Genomic DNA, 20,156 nt, shown 5'->3' with positions numbered 1-20,156 from the left:
TTCGTAAATTCTACAACGTGGAAAACCAGTTTCCCATCGGCAATTAAGCAAGCAGAAGACGCAGATTAAACTTGATTTTCACAACAGATTCAAATCAGAATTGGCAAGCACGCGACCGACTGATGTCAAAAGACAAAACGGTGTGCATACTGTGCGGACACGATTCTCATGTATCAATTACGCCCTATCACCGCTCATCATCATCATCACATGCTAATCGAGAAATGATCATGTAAATCGAGTTCCCGACTGCAAGCGAACCGTGCGCGGATTGCAACGGAGCATTAACCGCAAAAAAATCAAATAGCACTTGTTATTACACTCGTCACACTTCACAGACACACGTTTTCACGATAGATATGTATTTGAATCGGTGAACCTCCAAGGAAGTGATACTGGAGAACATTTCCTTGCCGGGGCTCTTTCCTAGCAACTTAGATAGGAAATCCATGTTTGGTCGATCGTCGCCCTCCCGTCCGTTCGGGAGGTGTTTGATGTTTGTTTTTGTATACTAGGTGAGATGGATATAGTGCGGTGGGGATGGGAAACTGGCACAAAAAGTGCTGGCAACGTGCTGATCGGCCAGCTGACCGAGTAGGAGTGAGAAGCATAGAACGGAACACGATGCCAAGTGGGTGCGCGGTCGCGGGGTGGACTGGACTAATGGATTAATTAGACGTGAACGAAGTGTGGATGAATGGAGAAGAGGGCACCAAATCCGTTGGAAACGATGATGAGAGATTTCGACGTGTAAAACTTCGACTGAGATGAAATGTGAGCTAAAACAGTCCCCGCATTCGAAGGGTCTCAGTATCGTTCCATTCGAACGAAAAGCGTCCAAGTAAAATAAGTAGTGTGGAAGGTCAATGTGAAGGCAAAAGAGGGCAATTCATGTTCAGTGAAATGCTATATTTCAAAGGAGAAACTATCACGAGTTGACCCAAAAGTTATAAAGTTCTTATTATTATTATTTTAATATAAGGGCGAACGAACTTTTGTTTGTGTACGTATATATGTTACCGGTCTCCGTGACGGGCCCGAATGTGAAACGCCCGAAAACGCAAATATCGGAAGGCAAAGATCGAAAATCGAAAGATCTTAAGTCCAAAGATAAAAAAAGGGTGCATGGTAAACGGTACATACTCACTTAATTTGCGCGAGCAGGATACAACAGGAACAAGAGGAACAGGCTTTTCCTCCCGTATTAATGTGCGCGCGCAGAATACGGGAGGAAAAGCCTGTTCCTCTTGTTGCTGTTGTATCCTGCTCGCGCAAATTAAGTGAGTATGTACGTGAGTATGTACCGTTTACCATGCACCCTTTTTTTATATTTCGACTTAAGATCTTTCGATTTTCGATCTTTGCCTTCCGATATTTGCGTTTTCGGGTGTTTCTCATTCGGGCCCGTGAGGTAGGCCCATATGTTACAGTCGAAGTGTGTTTTCAGTTATAATATACATACATACATATTCCAACTGGCGTTTTAAGTCATTCATATTCGAATACAATTCGATTAGTAAATTATATCTCTACAAACGCAGATACACTTTCAACAATGTCAACCAATTGTAATATAACAGTCGAGTTTTGACAGCTCTGATGTTTTTATGAATGCTTTAGAATTCAATAATGCGTTAATATTTGCTAGATATTGCGAATAAAGGTAATGAGTACTGTATTACGATAACTAAGAATGTTTTCAATGCAAGAATATGACTTTCCAACTCAATTTACTAGTCGAATGACGTTTTCACGAAAACGTAACCTCTTCATCTTACTTATATTTGATTTTCAGTTGTGATATATATTTTGACCAATTCGAATGTCATTCGCCATATGAATCAACATACGTGAGTTACACGAAATTTATTCCCACTAGTCAAAATATATTACAACTGAAAATACACTTCAACTATAACGATAGTTGGTACCAGGTTAGATGGAATATATTCCAACTAGTCAAAATATATTACAACTAGAAGATACACTTAAAATATGTATACATTTTTTTTAATAAGCTGCACATGCACTGCCGCTACTAAGAAAAAAACTTGAGTTGCAAATGAATAAGCTATACGTATCAGTGGCGTGCCATGGAAATCTACCTGTTTTTATCGCACAGCCTTAGCCTTAGTGCGAGCGGAATACAAGGGGACTAAGTGACGTCATACCGAGTCCCCTTTCGCATATACTAAAATAAGTTAAAAACAAAGTATGTTCATAAAAATATATGTAAATAAAAACAATTGAAAGCTAACACTTGAGATAGTTGTTATCTTGAGTCAATAAGATTAGAATGTGTCTTTTGCTTACACAAAAGACAACTAATAACAAAAAAATATATACTCTATAGTGCTTAAATATTTTTAAAACAACACGAAAAATTTCATTTTAAAAATCTTACAGCGATAAATCCCAATTTAAGAAGATACCTTGTCTTCCGATGAGAAATCTTAATTTCCGTGAAATTAGCTCGAATTTTTTTGATAATTTTAATGAATGTTGAACTAGAGAAAGAAACCAGTTTATTTATTAAATATAGACTAAAATAAAATTTCAGATATCATTCGCAAATTTACTTTAGACAGAAGAAAAGCAGTTGCACAAACAAACACATGTGAACATCAGGTTTTGATTCCAGCGAAATTTTGACAGACTTAAGAGGCCCATTTTATCGTTTTGAAGCTTCGTCACTATTTTTCATTTCACGGCAAAATAAAAATGATATACATACATATAAATAAACAAATGATATTCCCATTTTAAAGTATACCTTATTAATTTGTATTATTTTTTTCTTGTACGCATCATTGACTAATCTTGTCCGTATCATTGTAATATTGACTAAATATCCTACCATAGTAACGCCTTGGGGCAACCTGTACTCACTATGGTCTAATTTTAATATTGTGAAATAAATATGTATATAAAAATATATGTAGATATGTAAGCAATCAGCAATTTATGAAAAGTAAGCTTAAATTCCAATTATTTTTACGACAAATCTCATACAACGCCATAAAATTTTCAGACAATGAAATTTAAGCGTCTAATAACTAAAACAATAAAAAAAATTAGACAAATGTTACAGTTGCCTAATTCTTCTAATCTTGATGCCTATCGATAGAATTACTAATTAGAGCATAGTTTACGTCCGTCTAAATAAAGTCTACACACACACACACACGTCTGAAATATATTTAAAAAAAAAAAACAAGAAATTAATTACTACTTTTATAATACACAGTAAAAACCGTGACGAACGCGAGAAGTTGAACGTTTCGATGGCCGTTGCGAAAACGTCCAAATTATGCAAACATGCCAAATCACCGTGAATAATATAAATTAAAAGGCCACACATACTTGCCGGAAAATTGAGAGGAAATGCGACGCCGGCGACTAATAAACGTACGTTTGAAAATCCTAAGATAGCATCATCTCTTCTCCCTACTCGCGCGCACTCTTCTGAATGTGAATATGTACATATGTGAGTTTAATTTCAAAACAGAAATAACTCGAGGAAACAGACCGAGAGTGTCCTGAGGATGGTGCAGCGTCGTTGCACTCTCTTTCCGTATCACTGGTGCATCGATGCACCGAAATAAAACCAACACGACCTGAGGTGGATCACACCCGATTCGATATTATAGGAAAATCGACACCGACAATCGCCCACACGTTCCGGAATTTATTATTATTATGACGATAATATAATTATATATACAAATGTAGAATAAGAGAAATCCTTTCAGAAAGTTTCGTACGAGAAGGAGCGTGCGAAAACGAAGCAACTCAATTAGTGGGACAAACATGCATTGAAATAGAGAAAAGCACAATTGAACGCAAGTTCACACGGTTATTTAATGAAAAATAATGAATAATCGCTTTTGGATTATGTCGCATTCGTACAAAAAGAAATTCGATAAGAAATAAAATTATCTTCTTTCTAAAAGTGCATAGTAAGGTAATTAGAAAATAAGTTGAATCCAATTATGAATTGTATTTTATATTGGATTATTTTATTTTGGGAAGATAAGATATTGTAACGTAGAGAGTAGTGCTCGTCAATCGCGCTGGTTTACCATCGCTAATCACTTGATCTCACGTTCGCGCCAAAAAGGATTCCGCGACAAATCATTCACGGACTGTACACTCAACGGCGTGACGCGCACGAAATTCACCGACAAATCACTCACGCGACAACTGGCTCACGGAAATTACAATCACAGATACATTACTCGCGGAAAAATCACTGTAGAAGAAAAGAACGTATATTTTTAGTTATATTATGATTAATGAGTTAAATTCCAAAGACTTCTTTGTTTATCTGTGATAGGATAGTGTATTAATTAGTCACGGTACGTCTAATTGAGTTTTTGAATAATTATTGTGTAAAAAAATAACGTTTTCGTACGTTATTTTAATAATTTCGTGAGCGAAATGTCGCGAGTGATTTTTCCCGTGAGTGATTTATCTGTGATTGTAATGCCCGTGAGCCAGTTATCGCGTGAGTGAAATTTCGTGCGCGTAACGCCGTTGCGTGTAAAATCCGTGAGTGATTTGTCGTGACACCGCCAAAAAGGCCTCAGCGAATAAACCAATAAGGTCTCGCGACCCATCGACCAATGATCTCTCAGTGCTGAGAGTACACGCTCGAGTATAAATATTTGGCGGTTTTGGACCATGGTTCATTCGGCGCTGGCGAGCCGATGGGTGAACAATCAACTGTAGGTCTTTCATTTGACGAACTCTTATCTATTATTAATATTATAACTTTAGCCAACAGTAAATATTGTTCATTTTTATTTCATGGTAAACACATAGGCATACAATAAAATAAAACCATAATTCATTAATTAATTACTTAAAAAAAAATAGCATTTAAGAAATAAAAAAAAATGTTATCTTTTTAATTTCTTAAATGTTATTTTTTTTTTGGTTTTTAATAGTATACAATTTATACGCATTTGTTTCTAATATATACAAAAAAATATTAATAGATAGACTTTGTGAAATAAAAAAACCTATACCTCTACCACTACTATGTAGTTGCGTCTTTCACTCCGATCTCGGAAACCCCTCTACACGTCCACGCTTCAATATGAAGACATACATATGTATATATGACACAGATTCATCACCATCATCGTCCACAACCAATTCCCATCCACTGCTGGATGAAGGCTTCTCCAATACGCTTCTATTCATCTCTGTTTTGCGCAGCTCTCATCCATCCCACACATTTTCCTAACTTGGTCTACCCATCTTCCATTTGGGCTTACTTTCACCCTTTTAAATTCCTTAGGTACCATTCTGGCACCTCTTGTGCCTATTCTTCTAGCTACATGACCCGCTCATTGCCAGTTCAATATTCAATATCAATATCACTAATCCACTACCCTTGTCTTACTTCTCACCCGCGTAATCCGCTTCTCTTTATGCCGACCATGCTGCAGCTTTCCATATTTCTTCAAATGTAATGGACTTTGTGTAGCTTCTTGGCAGTCAATGTCCAAGTTTCACATCCACACGTCATCACTGACAAAACACATTGATCGAAGATATTTTTCTTCGAGCAGTGACATTTTTTATTTAATCAGACATAGAAAAGCCTTGTAAAAATAACGTTCATTCGCCCAAACGTACTCCATCTTAATTTCATACATCTCTTTATTTCTTCTTCTTTATTACCGAACATGTCTATTATTTGCCTTAAATATAAATAAGCATGTCCTATATATTTTTTTATACATATGTGCATCCTAAAGAAAAATGTTCAAAACTGATTCTGAAAACTGAAAATATTTACTATTACTGTTTTAGATATAACGGTTGCATATTAGCTTTACGTTTTATAAATGGCAGGAAGTAAACTAACAATCGAAGAATCTTCATCTTTTCATCTCAATCTTCATGTTTGAACCTTTAACAAAGATACTACATACGTGATGTATATGCATATGTTTGAGTTGTGTTCGGATGACATTTTAATCAAATCTTTTTGCTCTCCGAGATGAATTTTGTACAAATATATTTTTGCGCCTAATTATCAATTAACATTCTACGTATGTATATAATATTTCGTATTTTCGATAATCAATAGTAACAAACACTGTGAAAAACAACGAACGAAATGATCAATTCCATAACAACATAACAGACACTAACTAAAATGCACTAGACACTTAAATCATCATCATCATCATCATCCCAACACCATCAAATACCATTGCATGGCCGACTCCGACGTGGCGTCAAATCAAAACATTCACCATACGCCTTCTATTATCGTCACACGGCGTCTGACACATACGAAACGCAGATTTGAACCCATAATCCGAAGATGGGTCGTCACGCTGCACTACGAATGCAATTACACAGACCACTGGAGGACGTCAGACGACAATGCACTCGACTTGATTAATATTTGTTGTGATGCGTTAACAAATGTCAGCGTCCTGAAAGGATGTGAGGGCTGTGAAATCGCATGCCCCATTGCGACTGCGCCCTGAAAGCCTACCCCAACAAAGGGGGGTAAGCAGGGGCACCAGGCCAAATCAATATTTGGCGCCAGGGAATCCCAGCACCCAGTAGTATGTAGTGTACTATCTAAGAATAGAGGTATAGAAACGTAGTTGACCCTCTTAAAAGTTACCCTTTTTAATGTCCTTGAACGTTCGACTACAAACTTAGAGTAAGCTTCGGGTGAGTTTTGGGTATAGGAACTTCAGAGTCTCTTCCTGGTTTATTTTATTATCATTTTTCTACTTGTGCTTTTCCAAGTGTTGTATAGAGTTGGAAAAACGTACATAGATGGCGTTGAAATATGTATTTATACACGGTCCGACAGATGGCAATTTAATTGTAAATAATAATGGTAGAATTGGCAAATAGTCAGTGTTTCAAAATCGTTTGTAATATTTCGGAAGATTTTTTTGCAATTAATTTACACGAAAACATTCAAGGAAATGTAAGTATTATAATTAGTGGAAGTCTAAGCTTGTACAATACTACTCGTTGAATTATATGCGAAATATTTATTGCACAAAATTTGCCGGAACGTTAATTCCTTGACGAACTTTACTAAAAACTACTGATAGCAAACAAAATATAGCTATACTACTAATCGTTTTTGATTGCACATATATTATCCATGCATATGTATTACCATTATAAAGCTTTTTTGTAAATATATAGGTATATATACATATATGAGTTAGTCTTGATCTACAATGTTTTAAAATTTTAGGCATATTTTCAATTGACAGGTCAGACCTAAATAACTTAAAATAATATATATGTACACGATATTTAGCCTAAACATAGCTGAATACTTCCGATAGTGATGGATAAACCCAAAGGTCCGTTTATATTATCCAGCACTGCACGTTAACAACTCGGCACAACACTGCACGAAAAAGATTGCTTCCATTCATACTATACAGCACTGCCCACTTTCGACACATTAATACTTGTTTTGGACGAGTGCAGGGTAAAATCGGCTTACATATACACTGCAAAGCTCGACGATACAGCGCAATATTGCTTGCTTCGTAACGTTGATTCAATATTGTCACAGTATGACGTTTCCGAAAATATTCCTACGCGCATCACAGCATTTTCGTTAGTACGTGTGCACTCGCCACTATGAGATCACGTCAGCCACGTACACGGAATATGTTAATGTGTCCATATAGAATGTACTAAAGAATATTTTTCGTACTGCTGTTTACGTTCAGTTCAGACGGCTTGTGCTGTACTGACAAAAACGAACATTTAATCAAAATTTAGACTAGATATGAGCAATACCTCAAATACAGGTATTCCTCGACTTGCACCTCGGTCGTAAGTTGAATTTCATACAAAACGTCAAAATATTAAGAAAATTTATCAATTTTATCCAAAATGTACATATTTATTTTCTCGAAAATATGCGCCATTTAACTTCTTCCAAAGAGCAGTGGCGTAGCAGCAGCCCATAATTTAATGTTTAAAAAATAATTTTCAGAAAATCGTTAATTTTTTTTCGGTCGTGATTGCGAATCGTCGAAAATTGAACCGTCGTAAGTCGAGGACTACCTATAGATATGATAAGATTTTACATGTCCTTGATCCTATTTTAAGGACAGTACATTGTTTAAGTTGATACTCGTTAGAATGAATTAATTAATAAATGTACGTATGTATGTATTATGCACCGACAGTATAATACACGAATAAATCAAAAATGGCACTAAACGAAACAAAATGAATAAAATATCGAACAAAATGTAGACTCCTAAACGTGTTTAAATAACAATATCTTAAATTTTGACGGATATTGAAGATTTGACTCACTTTTGCGATGGGTTTTCTGCGCTGGTCCACTTGCGATACGCGCATATTCCAAGTGAGATTTTCGGCAAACGCTAAATTCGCCGTCAACCTTTTCGTCTCCATAACGCACAACGTATCGACTGAAAATAAACCTGAAATTGCACCAGTGAGTGAATTCCAAAAGAGCGACATAGTCACTTCGATCACCTCAAATGAAGAAAACCAACACCATTCCTTCAAAAAATTACAAAAAAAAAACCAGAAGGAGATATGTAATTAAAAGTCGAAACAAAGAAGAGAGAAATCTCTTTCTCCAACTACACCGAACGAAGATGGCCACAAACTGACGTGACAAAGGAGCACGAGCTAACGTGTCCGAATGCAGACTGAACGACCAAAAACAAAAACAGTATCCTGCTGAATTCAACTGAAAAAGAATTCGACCAGACGGGAAACGAGCGAGTGAAATCCAGCATCTCCTCTCATTCGGTTGCGTCACTTAATGCAACTGACAAAATAGACGGGGATTCGCAAAATTCTCAACTCTCGAGATTTCTGACACTTTTATAATATGCATACACTCGTATTTGTACAAGAAGCAACGAAAGCGAACAAAAAACATTAACACGGGTCAACTGCAGGTCACTGCGTCATAAATGTACACTTGCAAGGCGATGGAAAAGCAAACTTTTTTTTCTGTTCGACAAATGTAAATAAAAAACGTGGCAACATTGCACCGATAGGAACCGTTCTAGCAACTAATTAAATAAAACTAAAGATTAATTGTTTCAATTAGAGAAACACTTCAATTAGTGGTGCAATAAAATCAACAATGTCTATGAACTCGAGGGATTGAAGAATTCTATTAAACGTGGTTGGTGAAAATCAACGATCGGGAATAAGTCTGTTGGGTCGAAAAAAATATTTTTGTGTTTTAATTTTTCTACGTTAATTTTTACAAGCTTTCTATTAGCTTCATCTAATGTATGATTTCAAAAGAGACTTTGTACGTTGTTAAGTTTTGGCATTTTCGTTCGTAAAGATTGTTTATTAGATATCCGTGCCGTAATCGAAAAAATCTAGGACGACGATATCGATTCCAATTTCGATTCCGATCTCAGTTCCGATTTCAGTTCTGATTCCCGATTCCGATTCTAGTTTTGATTCCCAGTTCCGATTCCCAGTTTCGATTCCCAGTACCGATATCCAGTTCCGATTCCCAGTTCCGATTCCCAGTTCCGATTCCCAGTTCCGATTCCCAGTTCCGATTCCCAGTTCCGATTCCCAGTTCCGATTCCCAGTTCCGATTCCCAGTTCCGATTCCCAGTTCAGATTCCCGATTCCAACAATTGTTGTTATTTGTAATTATAATAATGCATTGGGGTCCTCCTGTCAAGCCTTCCTGGTATATTTTATAATAAAAAAATTAAAATGTATCAATTCTTTTTCCGAAACTAACCGTTAAAATATCAACGGGCACAACGCTAGTCATACATAAGTTACTGTCCAAGTTTTCACTCCTGTTCTTTCATGAACACACTAGTTTGTTCATACACTAACGATTTGTTTTTAGTTAATGTGTTAATAGTCAAAAGGTATCTTCAAATAGAGGCACCAAGTTGTTGCATGAAACTTTTAGCTAACAACCATTTTTTTATGTTAAAACACCGAGTATTTGAAATGGGACATCCTATGTAACCGCATTATAACCAGTGGTGTAGTCGGGCCAGGTCGGGGCAGGTCGGCGCTCTGGCACTTTGATTGATATGAAAATTGTTTTATGAGTAAAATTAAAAAATATTTTGGCTAATATTAATAACAATGGAGACGAGAAGAAGAGGCGACTTAATCGAAGTCTTTAAAATAATAAATAATCATCATAATTGTCCTATGTCCAAATTCATTACGTTCAATGAAAACATTCTCCAAAAAAAAATCGAATAAATTGATCAGAGATTCCTTCTTTTCAAACAGATTGGTTAAAGTTTGAAATAGTCTTCCCAACAATGTAGTAAATTCTGAAAACCCTTATATTTTTATAAACAAACTTGATGTCTTTCTTAAGCTAGAAGATTTTTGTAATTCTTCTTTTTTTTATACCTAACTTATACCTAATAGTCTGTTCATGAACAAACTAGTTCCTTTTTTTTCAATTTGTTATTTTGTGTAAACTATAACTGGCCAGATTAGTTCTTGTATGAACAAACTAGTATGTTGATGAACGAACGAAATGTACACTTGGACATATTATATGAAGTACTATTTTCTTATTTCCAATATAATATAATCTTAGAACCGATGCGTATTATATTATATTCAGTTTCATAAATATATTTCGAATAAATTTATATCGTTTATTTTTCATCTAGGAATATTTCAAGTCTGAAACTGGTGTAGACGGATTACGATTCCGATTTAAGTACAGAACAAGAGAAAAAATTCCACAAGACGCTATATAGCTACATATTTTTCATGTATAGCAAAATAAATAGCACAAGTAACACTCCACTATTGTTTTTCAATTTTTCATCATATTTTATTGAGTGAAAGCAATCTGTTATTAAAAATTATCCATCCAAAGGCATCATCTCCGATAATTATGAGCAAACTGTCGATTTCGAAGATGATGTGAGAAAAAAAGGAAAACTTTCGTTACAATAGTATTTTAATTATGAACTCAAACATACACCACAAAAACAATCCAAAATTTTCACATCATGATCAATTGAATTCAATTGATCAGGCATTTCCGTTTACAATTTTTTATTATTTCAGGACATGTGCCGAAACGCCGTGCGTTTCGAATCGTGCAAAACGTCATGACCCCTGCATTTTTTGGTGCACGCGAGTCATCAATTCAAAGGGGAACATACTCGTACATGCCATAATTTACATACAAATAAAACACGCTTCAAATGAGTCACTTTTCGAAAGCCAGAAGTCGGCCAATGGTGCGTATCTAAAAATCGCAAACAATAAAAATCAAAAGGGCAAAGTGAACACAATTCGACATCCTCAAACTTACGTACATGTAACTCGAATGAGCTCGAGCCGTGTACCCCTCGAAGACTATTTTTGAAGCTGTAAAAGCTGTAAATCAAAGAGACATGAGGGAACCGCAGGAAGTGATTGTCCCTCAGATATGCGACGGTTTCAGTTTCAGCGATGCGAGGCCTTTACATACCAGCAATCACTCATTTTCGATGCACATGTGCATTATATGCACATTATACCTCGTGGTTGTGGTCATTGGAGAAAAACTACTAGGTTTTTCAGAATTTCCTGCGAAAAATTGTCCTGATTGAAATAATTATCATCTCAACTTCAGTTGGGATTTAATTTAATTACACAAAAATGTCCACTGGTTATAAAACAAATAAAATGTTCTAGGACAGCGATGGCGTACCAGCCATATTTGTGCAATTGCATGAGATGGTGTGAAAAAAAACTTTTATAACTGTTCACCTATGTTACCTCTGAAGTTAAAGAGCGGTAGAAATACGCGTATGGATAGCCAAGCGTCATCACGTCGATCTGACAGATGATTCCGATGTAATTTTTAATGATTTAATTCCTTTGGTTTCATGTCGGTGACATTTGCTTTCGTCAATGAGAGCTAACATCCATAGGTATGTCTGTAAAATATCAAAGCGATCGGAAGAGTGGAAGTGGTTCAAAATCAGCTCACAAATTTCGAACGGTTAAGAATTTTATCTAACAAGCCAAAGTTAAACTAGTAAAAAACTTGCAATAAGATTAAATAAAAAGATTAAAATAAAATATCCTCTAAATTGTTTTTGTTTATTAAAAGAAATCGATAAAAAGAGGGGGGGGAGGAGTGTAGTAAGATTATGATTTGGAAACCTATTGAGATTGAGAACTGCAGAGAGTTGATGGAATAAGAAATGATGTTTTTCAAATTGAACACCTTCTTAAACTTGAAATTTAGATTTCTGGTCACATCTGTTATACATTTTTTTCCCGGCAAACAAACCGATTTGTAAATGTATATAATTTTTAAATTTATCAGATCGTGTCGAAAGTATTGAGTCACATTTATTTTCGCAATGTGCATTATTATTGTCGGGGCGATGTACTATAGAACTACATATTTTCAATACCCAGTATTATAAGTTTGCAAAGTGTGACGCCCATTGCGAATTAACGCATAAACGTCGAAATAAAAGTTTGAGAACCTCGATAGCAATAAATTATGTGACTCGTTAATCTACCTTAACAGCGAAAACACACTAAATTAGAATGGCACCAAAACAACACATTTGGACAGGAGATGAACTGCATTGAATCAATTAGAAAACCAAAATTTGTTTTTAGAACAACGCACACCTTAACATTTTCTCCACTAAAAAATAATAAAACTATATAAACATTAAGATCTTCAATCTTTTCATAAGTGACGACGTATGGATGTAAAACCTGGACATTGAACGCCAAGACGCTACACAAAGTCGAATGCACTCAAAGAAGCATGGAACGTATATGCTCGGCATAACGAGAGATAGGAAACGAAATACATAGGTGAGATGATGATTATATTTTGTATGTTATGTATGTAGAAGAAAAACCGCAACGGATTAATCAATACCAAAGTATTCCTATGTAATGGGAATAATTTGGCAACCACAGTACCGAGTATTTAATCTCTGCAGATGTAGTATGACAAATAGATAATATCGAGATCGAATTGGAAAGAACCTTGGCCGTATGAGTTTCACTTGTACATACATATGTATGTATTGCGCTATTGAAATCCCGAAATCTCTATAAATATCTAAAACGACCATGAAAATGTTGGCGTCAATTTCAAATTGCACCTACATAATATACATATGATGTATACGGCACGTTGTGTTCGTGATTAGCAGAGGTGAAAATTATTACAGGTCACAGAATAAGTGATATCATTATTTGGAGAAAGGTGTTTTATATACGAAGAAAGTTATACAAATTGGTTGAAAGGTTCAAAAAAAAGCTGACGAAGATCTCTGCCAAAGACCGGTGTGACAAATTTTAAAATCATTTACCGTACAAAAAATCATTTAAAGTACTACATATTTAAAAATCATTTACCGCTGGAATTAGTACTTTCAGATATAAAAATATTAAAATTGAAAACCAATCCTCATAAACGTAGTGAAATATAAATCTGGCCCAATGGCTTGAAAAACAATATTTTTTTTACTTTTAAATGTAAAAAAATCACAATCAACAGAAAAAAAAACATCTGACTATTAATTCCAATACCCACTTTCGGCAGAGAAATACTAGATTTTTAATTAAAGACTAAATCAAAAATCTGTAAAAAAATTAGGCATTTATTTAAACGCTCATACATATTTCACAAACGAGAGAAAACCAACAAAAATCAGTTAAAACCTCGAGTTCTAATTTTCGCATGATCACAAAACTTCATGTATTGTTACTTCGGACATAGATAAAGTAAAAATCTATTGATCATTGGGATCACTCACTTTTGGCACATTTATACAATGGAATATTTTTTTTAAACGCTCATATCTCATAAACGAGAGCAAACTAACAAAAATCATTATCATATTCGAATTCAGTGGATGAATCTTAGTAAAGATTGATAAGTCTCCGCTTCGGTATTTCGTTTGTTGCTCAGTGTTATTAGATTTAAAAATAACTTGTTCCGAAAATATTTTCTGAATTTTCTTTTTTTTTGTTAGCTCGTAACGACCCCATAAATTACCTACAAAATTTTCATTATGTATAAGCTAATTCCGCTATAATTTACGACAGAACGTTATACTTAATTAAAAAAAAAACATATCGAACAATCTGATGGGATTAAAGATCGAATATGAATAGTATTTCAAAAATGTACATGTTTATATGATTATAAATGAATGAACTATGATCATTTATTTAGTCAAAGCTTTGTCCTAAAAACAAATATGTAGATAAACGAATAAATACCCATTTAAAGAGATAAAAAAAACCTATCAAAACCAACATTAAACAAATTGAAATGTGTGTAATATATGTACCTTGGCAAATGTGGATCCCATGCTACACAGTCGCAAAGCAACAAACGCCGAAAATAGACCAGAACACTTTTACAATCACTGAAAAACACGCGATAATAAACTTCAATTACGAACAGAAATTAATTAAAACGATCACATCACCGCACAATTTTATTTTTATTTTTATTTCCTTTCGAGTATCTAAAAACGACGATGAAATAAAATAAAAAAAATACGACGCACTACAACCGACTGTGTGACACAAAGAATTGTTCAAATTGGTTCAGAAATTATATGCACTGCGACGACAACTCGACATTAACATCGCACACACAATACTAAATTCAATTCGAATTATTACATAAAAAATAAAAATTCTAAATGAAAGTGAGATATGGACGTATTACATGACGTAAGTATTACAATAGTAATTTTTACAATTTTATATACAATAGTAATTTTTAAATGTGCTAAGATTGTTTATATGGTCACTTTTTCGTATCGCGATGTTTGTTATCAATAATTGTTCTTTTTTTATTTTGATTTATTAATATCGACCCGTATGGGAAATGTTTAGCCGCGGATAGCGAACGTACGACTGAAGGAACAATCGTTGCGGCATGGGTAATGTGCGACTCGAGGTTTATACAGCACAGGTCGAAAGATATGTACCAATAAAATTATCATCAAACACAGTATCCATCCAGCGAGGATGCATCACTTCTCGGAATACATAAAATAATATGTCAAAATGCTGCTATGACGTCACCTCAATTGACGCTTAAAACTCATGACATGATACCGTTTCAGTATTAATGATTTTTTTTTATATGGCCTTTTACATACAGTTTTGAACGGAAGTCGCGTACGTATAGCATACTATTTGTTAAAATTAATTTCTATGCGTTTGTATGAACTGAAAACATTTGAATATATTATAATTATTGAGAAGTTCACGAATGACTTACTGACTCAACATAACGACTTCCTCTTTCGAGTACGTGTCCTGTATTTAATTGTAGCCGAAAGGATTTGAGTCGTATAGGTGTTTGTGTATAAAACGGGGCTGTGGAGTCGTTTAAAAAACATGACTCCGAATCCGAAATTTTCCCACAATTTGACTTCGATTTAAAGTGAAATTTTTTTTTTCTATTGGGTTAATTTTCTTTTGAGTAATAAATTTTAAATAATAAAAATAAAATTTCTCTAATAATCTCTGGAGTGCCGCATATATAAATTATATTATATAACATAATACTTACTTATAATGAGCTAATGTAAATCATAAATTTTTTTCTTTCAATGTTTTCTATTTTAAACAGTTCTATTGAACTGTTATTTAACAGTTCTATTGAAATGTGTAAAATATTTTGTATTCAAAATAATTTACACATTTAATAAAATATTTTTATATGAAATTAAATAAAAAATAAAAATAAACAATAAAACAACGGTTTTGTCAGATTTCGGACCAATGTTAAGTGGAGAATTCCATTATTTTATTTCAAATAACACAGAAAATGACGTGCCTGTTCGGACTACTGCATATCGTTACACTCGGCTACATGTCTTTAAAATGAGAAATAAAGTCAATGGGACACTCGAGAGAGCGGCGATTCCGTGTGGACCTTTTGATTCGTAAAAAGCTGTGAATCGACTTCGGCTTATCATTGGGATCAACAATATTATTAAAAAATAAATGCGTTTTAAACAGGGAGTTTTCAATTTTCTCATACATAGATGCGACTCCGATACCACAGCCCTGGCATGAAGCAAATATGTCCGAAAATTAGGCTGAAAAATGCTTTCACGAGAAAAGAAGTTCAAATTTCAAAATAAAAACAAAGCGCAGAGTCGATGCCAAATTTATTTTGGAAACGTACACACGCGTTTTAATGAATTAGAGGTCATTCGTGTTACATACGAAACATCAAGTCGAACGATGACTTTCAAGAAAATGATATGCAGACGAAAACACCGACTGAAATGTTTAGTTAATATAATGGAGATTGAAATATCAAAAGCAATTATTAAAATACGACCGATGTGTCGTCGTACTATTTTAACTTTCGAGGGAGATACGCTGTATGTTTTACGATGAGATTTATGTATGTATGTATGTACGTGTGCAGGATAAAAGGGAACTAGGAAAAATTAAATAAAGAAACAGGAAAAATCGGGACTGATCCGAGCAGACAAATTGAAAAACGTCTTATGTTTTACGTGCATGAAAACGCAGACACATCAAATGGATACTTAAAAACCAATTAACTGCAAATACGAGTGGTAAAAAATATATTACTATAATACCGAGTAGGTACCATAAAAAAAGAAAGACTGTAAACGATCAGCGTTGCCATGATTTCCGCAATCATTTGTTGAAAACGTGTCAAACCAGTGACCGACAAAAAATAACATAAAATAATGACAGGATGATACATACAACGCGTACCTCAACTACTGCAATACGCCATTTAAAAAAATTAAAAATTAAAAACTACCGTTGATCCAATCTAACACTAATGGATCAATGAGATTAAAATACCAAATATAATGTAATATCACTGTTGTGATACAGTAAGCCAGCAGCATGGCTCAGTGGTTGGGCTTTTGCCTAGCACCGAAAGGCACCGAGTTCGATTCTCTGAGTTGACCTCGATTGAAAAGAATTTATTCCGAGTATATCCTGTAATGCTGCCGGTCAGACTTGGATATTTGTGACTCCAGGTCGATCTTTTCCTATCAGAGTTTTCCAACTTTTCTGATTTCATTGTTGAAACGGTTCCTCGATTAAATTAACTAAAAAAACCTTTCTACTTACTATGTCACCACTATTTGAGTATGATTAATGTACAATAAAATTTATGTACAAGTTAAAATTCATAGATGTCTCGTTAATTTCGTTTTCAGTGTTTCATAATTCAGTGACTTTCAGTTATTGGCCAGGAAGGCACATTGGGGTTTACCTGTTAGGCCTTCCTGTTATATATGTATGTATGTATATAATAAAATAAAATAAAATTACATCAAACTATGAAAATGAGCGCAGGCTAACAGACAAATAGGTTAAAATAGTCTCTGATACACTCACTGAGGTGGAAACTATGACATTTTCACGGCAGCAACGATTTCATTATAAAGTCGGTTAACTTTTGGAATATAAGCCATTCGATAAAGTACTGTGCGGGCAGGAGGTACAGCCAGAGAAATGTTATATTAATACAAGTGGCTTTAGGCGTCATATTATTGTCAAGTGACGATTGTCCACAGACAATCCTAAATAATTTTAGCATCAGTCGTATTTGATGCTTGGTGTTCGACGTATGTCCGATAAAAACTTATCTGTTTATATTACTCGCAAGATGGGCAAGCATCGGTAAAAATTGGACAATGCATTAAAAAACACACAATAAATAACATGGGATACATTTTTATAAGTAAATTGATCCGATTGTATTTAGTGCATTGTAGCGTATTTATAGAGACGTACCGCGTAATATTGACAACAATTATTTATTCGTAAGGGCCCTTCTATTATTATTACATTTCTCTGGGTACAGCCATCAAATGATGATGTCTACCACGCACATAATTATATACAGTGGCGGCTCGTGCATAGGAACTGCGGCGCTGCAGCTCCCCCAGAAAAATTACAAAAAAATCGCATTTACAACTTGTATTTAGATATATTTGACATACTCATTAATAATGATTATGTCAAATATCTAATCATTCTTATTTAAATTATATTCACAAGTTGTAAATGTATACAAATGTGATTTTTTTGTATTTTTTCTGGGGGTGCTGCAGCGCCGCAGTTCCTATGCACGAGCCGCCACTGATTATATATACACTAGTGGTTTTATCCGGCTTTGCTCGGTATTTGTAATATAAACAACTTTAATATGGCAAAACAATCTAATAGTAAACATTCATTTGTTTTTTTATTAAATTTATTTGAATCGAAAAAAAATTATATTCCATCGATATCGATATCGTCGTCATAGAAACTTTTTGATGCTCCCCACCCAAACTTTTAAACCGTATATACATACAAAGTCTCTTTCGGAATTATATATTAGATAATACGAATACATGACTTGCGAGATGTGCTTCTACAGATCGACCGAGCTTCCAAAAACGAGCCCTATCAAAGAAGAGATTTCACGTCTAGAATTAAAAGTATTGTTGTAGAAACGCAACACGGGTGCATCAACGCATCAACTGCGTCCGATCTAAACAAACGATCAGCTGTTAAAAGCGCAGCATCGAAATAAGACGACGGGTGACTATCTATAAAAATAGACAAAACGGACACAAGACAAGACGAGAGAACGCATCTTTCCAAAAGGAGCAAGTTGACCGCGAGTGCAACCATGATTTATCTGAACATCACACGTCTGCGAACGAATGGGATGATGCGGACGACATAACCGGCCATGGGGCGATTTATGAGAGGCTGTAATTTATAGGATACGCACTCTTGTACCAGTTCAAACCGAGCACGGAGATAAGAGGGGAATCCCCGGCGTGTGGTCTTGTCGCCAATTGAGCAAAGGCGACCGAGACAATCGTGCAAATTGTTCGCGAGATCAATCTAACCAAATTTAACTGTCTATATAGGGTAGAGTTAAATCATATGTAACGATGGATAGATGTTCATCGCAATATAAAAATTATTGAATCGGAAAAATATTCATAGAGAAATCCTTGGATTGATTTCTTTGAATGGGCAAAGTGAGAGTGAGGTTGAATTTTTGCCCATTTGCGTTTAGAGGAATGCAAAAATTATACCGCGAGTCGCATTTTCCCGTTGGAAAATTAACGAGCGTGAAGGTTTTAGCTTTAAATTGTACGCAAAGGACACCACAATGAGAATATCGCGTTTCGTCCTTTTGTTCAATCGACAACGACGTATTTTCTCTTGGAGTGACTTTACGACTGCTGTTCGGAAATGTGATCTTGAGTGCGATGTGTTCAAATAAATACATTTAATTCGTTCAATGCAAAAAGATTCAGATAAAACAAGAAGCAGGATTGACAGCTGGAATTGTATACATTGTAGATCTCAGAGCAAAATGGTTTTCATCCAGAACTGGATTGGAGGGAAACGTTGAAAGCTTTTCCCAACCTTCGCCCAGGGCTGCGCCTACATATGAGTTCGGCCGCCTGTGAGCAAACTTAAGTCGGTCGCTCTTTAATTATATCAATAAAAAAAATTAAGTGCAAAATCTTAACATGTGATTGTATGAGAAATATGGTGATGAAACACAGACAGAAAACCAAAATGTTTAGTTCTGAAAAGGACCAGATGACAATAGAGACTTGACATTTTCAAATTAACTCGTGAAAATAGTGTTTTTACCCCCAATCCCACATTTAGGACATTGTTCTTTCGATGACCAACCAATAATCATCATCCTTGAAGAAATACATCTGGCAATCGCTAAGATAATAAAAGACCTAGCTCTATGCGGACCGAAGCTATAACTGCTATCCCGTTATTTCCCCGAATAATTGCTGTTGCAAATTACAAGTTGTAATTTGCAACAGCAATCCACATGTATACAACATGACAATCTAAATGCATTTTATAATGTATGATGTCTTGTTTCGTATTTTTTAAGGGATATATTTTTTTCGATTCTCAGTTCTTTCGGCCGCCTGTGTGCGTTGCACACGTTTGTACGTATGGTAGACACGGCCTTGCCCTCGCCCCATCGACAAAAAGAAAAAAGGATTTTATCTCGAGACTTTGATTTTAACTCCTCACTCTAATGCAGATGATAAAATTTGATTTAATGAGACAACATACATATTTACCTCATC

General features: G+C 34.9%; 2 protein-coding genes across 7 annotated transcripts in view; one reads left to right on the top strand and one right to left on the bottom strand.

Annotated features, from left to right (window-relative positions):
• Acat2 (Acetyl-CoA acetyltransferase 2) overlaps window positions 1-20,156 on the top strand; it is a 55,522-nt gene that overhangs the window by 21,497 nt on the left and 13,869 nt on the right. The gene's annotated exons all lie outside the window — the stretch shown is intronic.
• The window catches only part of LOC143911076 (uncharacterized), a 34,577-nt gene that overhangs the window by 8,604 nt on the left and 5,817 nt on the right, over window positions 1-20,156 (bottom strand). Inside the window, exons 1-2 of one of the 6 annotated variants that reach the window (XM_077429806.1) lie at window positions 14,820-14,928; window positions 14,349-14,426 (exon numbers count right to left, since the gene is read on the bottom strand). The exons of 2 other annotated variants lie outside the window; for them this stretch is intronic. In XM_077429806.1, coding sequence (XP_077285932.1) covers window positions 14,349-14,369 — 21 coding nt within the window. In that variant the 5' untranslated portion in view covers window positions 14,370-14,426; window positions 14,820-14,928. Of the gene's footprint in view, window positions 1-379; window positions 605-14,348; window positions 14,427-14,777; window positions 14,929-20,156 lie in introns of those variants that run through there. 3 more of the 6 variants (XM_077429807.1, XM_077429804.1, XM_077429803.1) reach the window with 3 other exon arrangements.

The sequence above is a fragment of the Arctopsyche grandis genome, chromosome 4 (genome assembly GCF_051622035.1).
Source record: "Arctopsyche grandis isolate Sample6627 chromosome 4, ASM5162203v2, whole genome shotgun sequence".
Lineage (NCBI taxonomy): Eukaryota > Metazoa > Arthropoda > Insecta > Trichoptera > Hydropsychidae > Arctopsyche > Arctopsyche grandis.
Note: the sequence above shows the minus strand (reverse complement) of the source record. Positions and strands in the feature narration are given on the sequence as shown.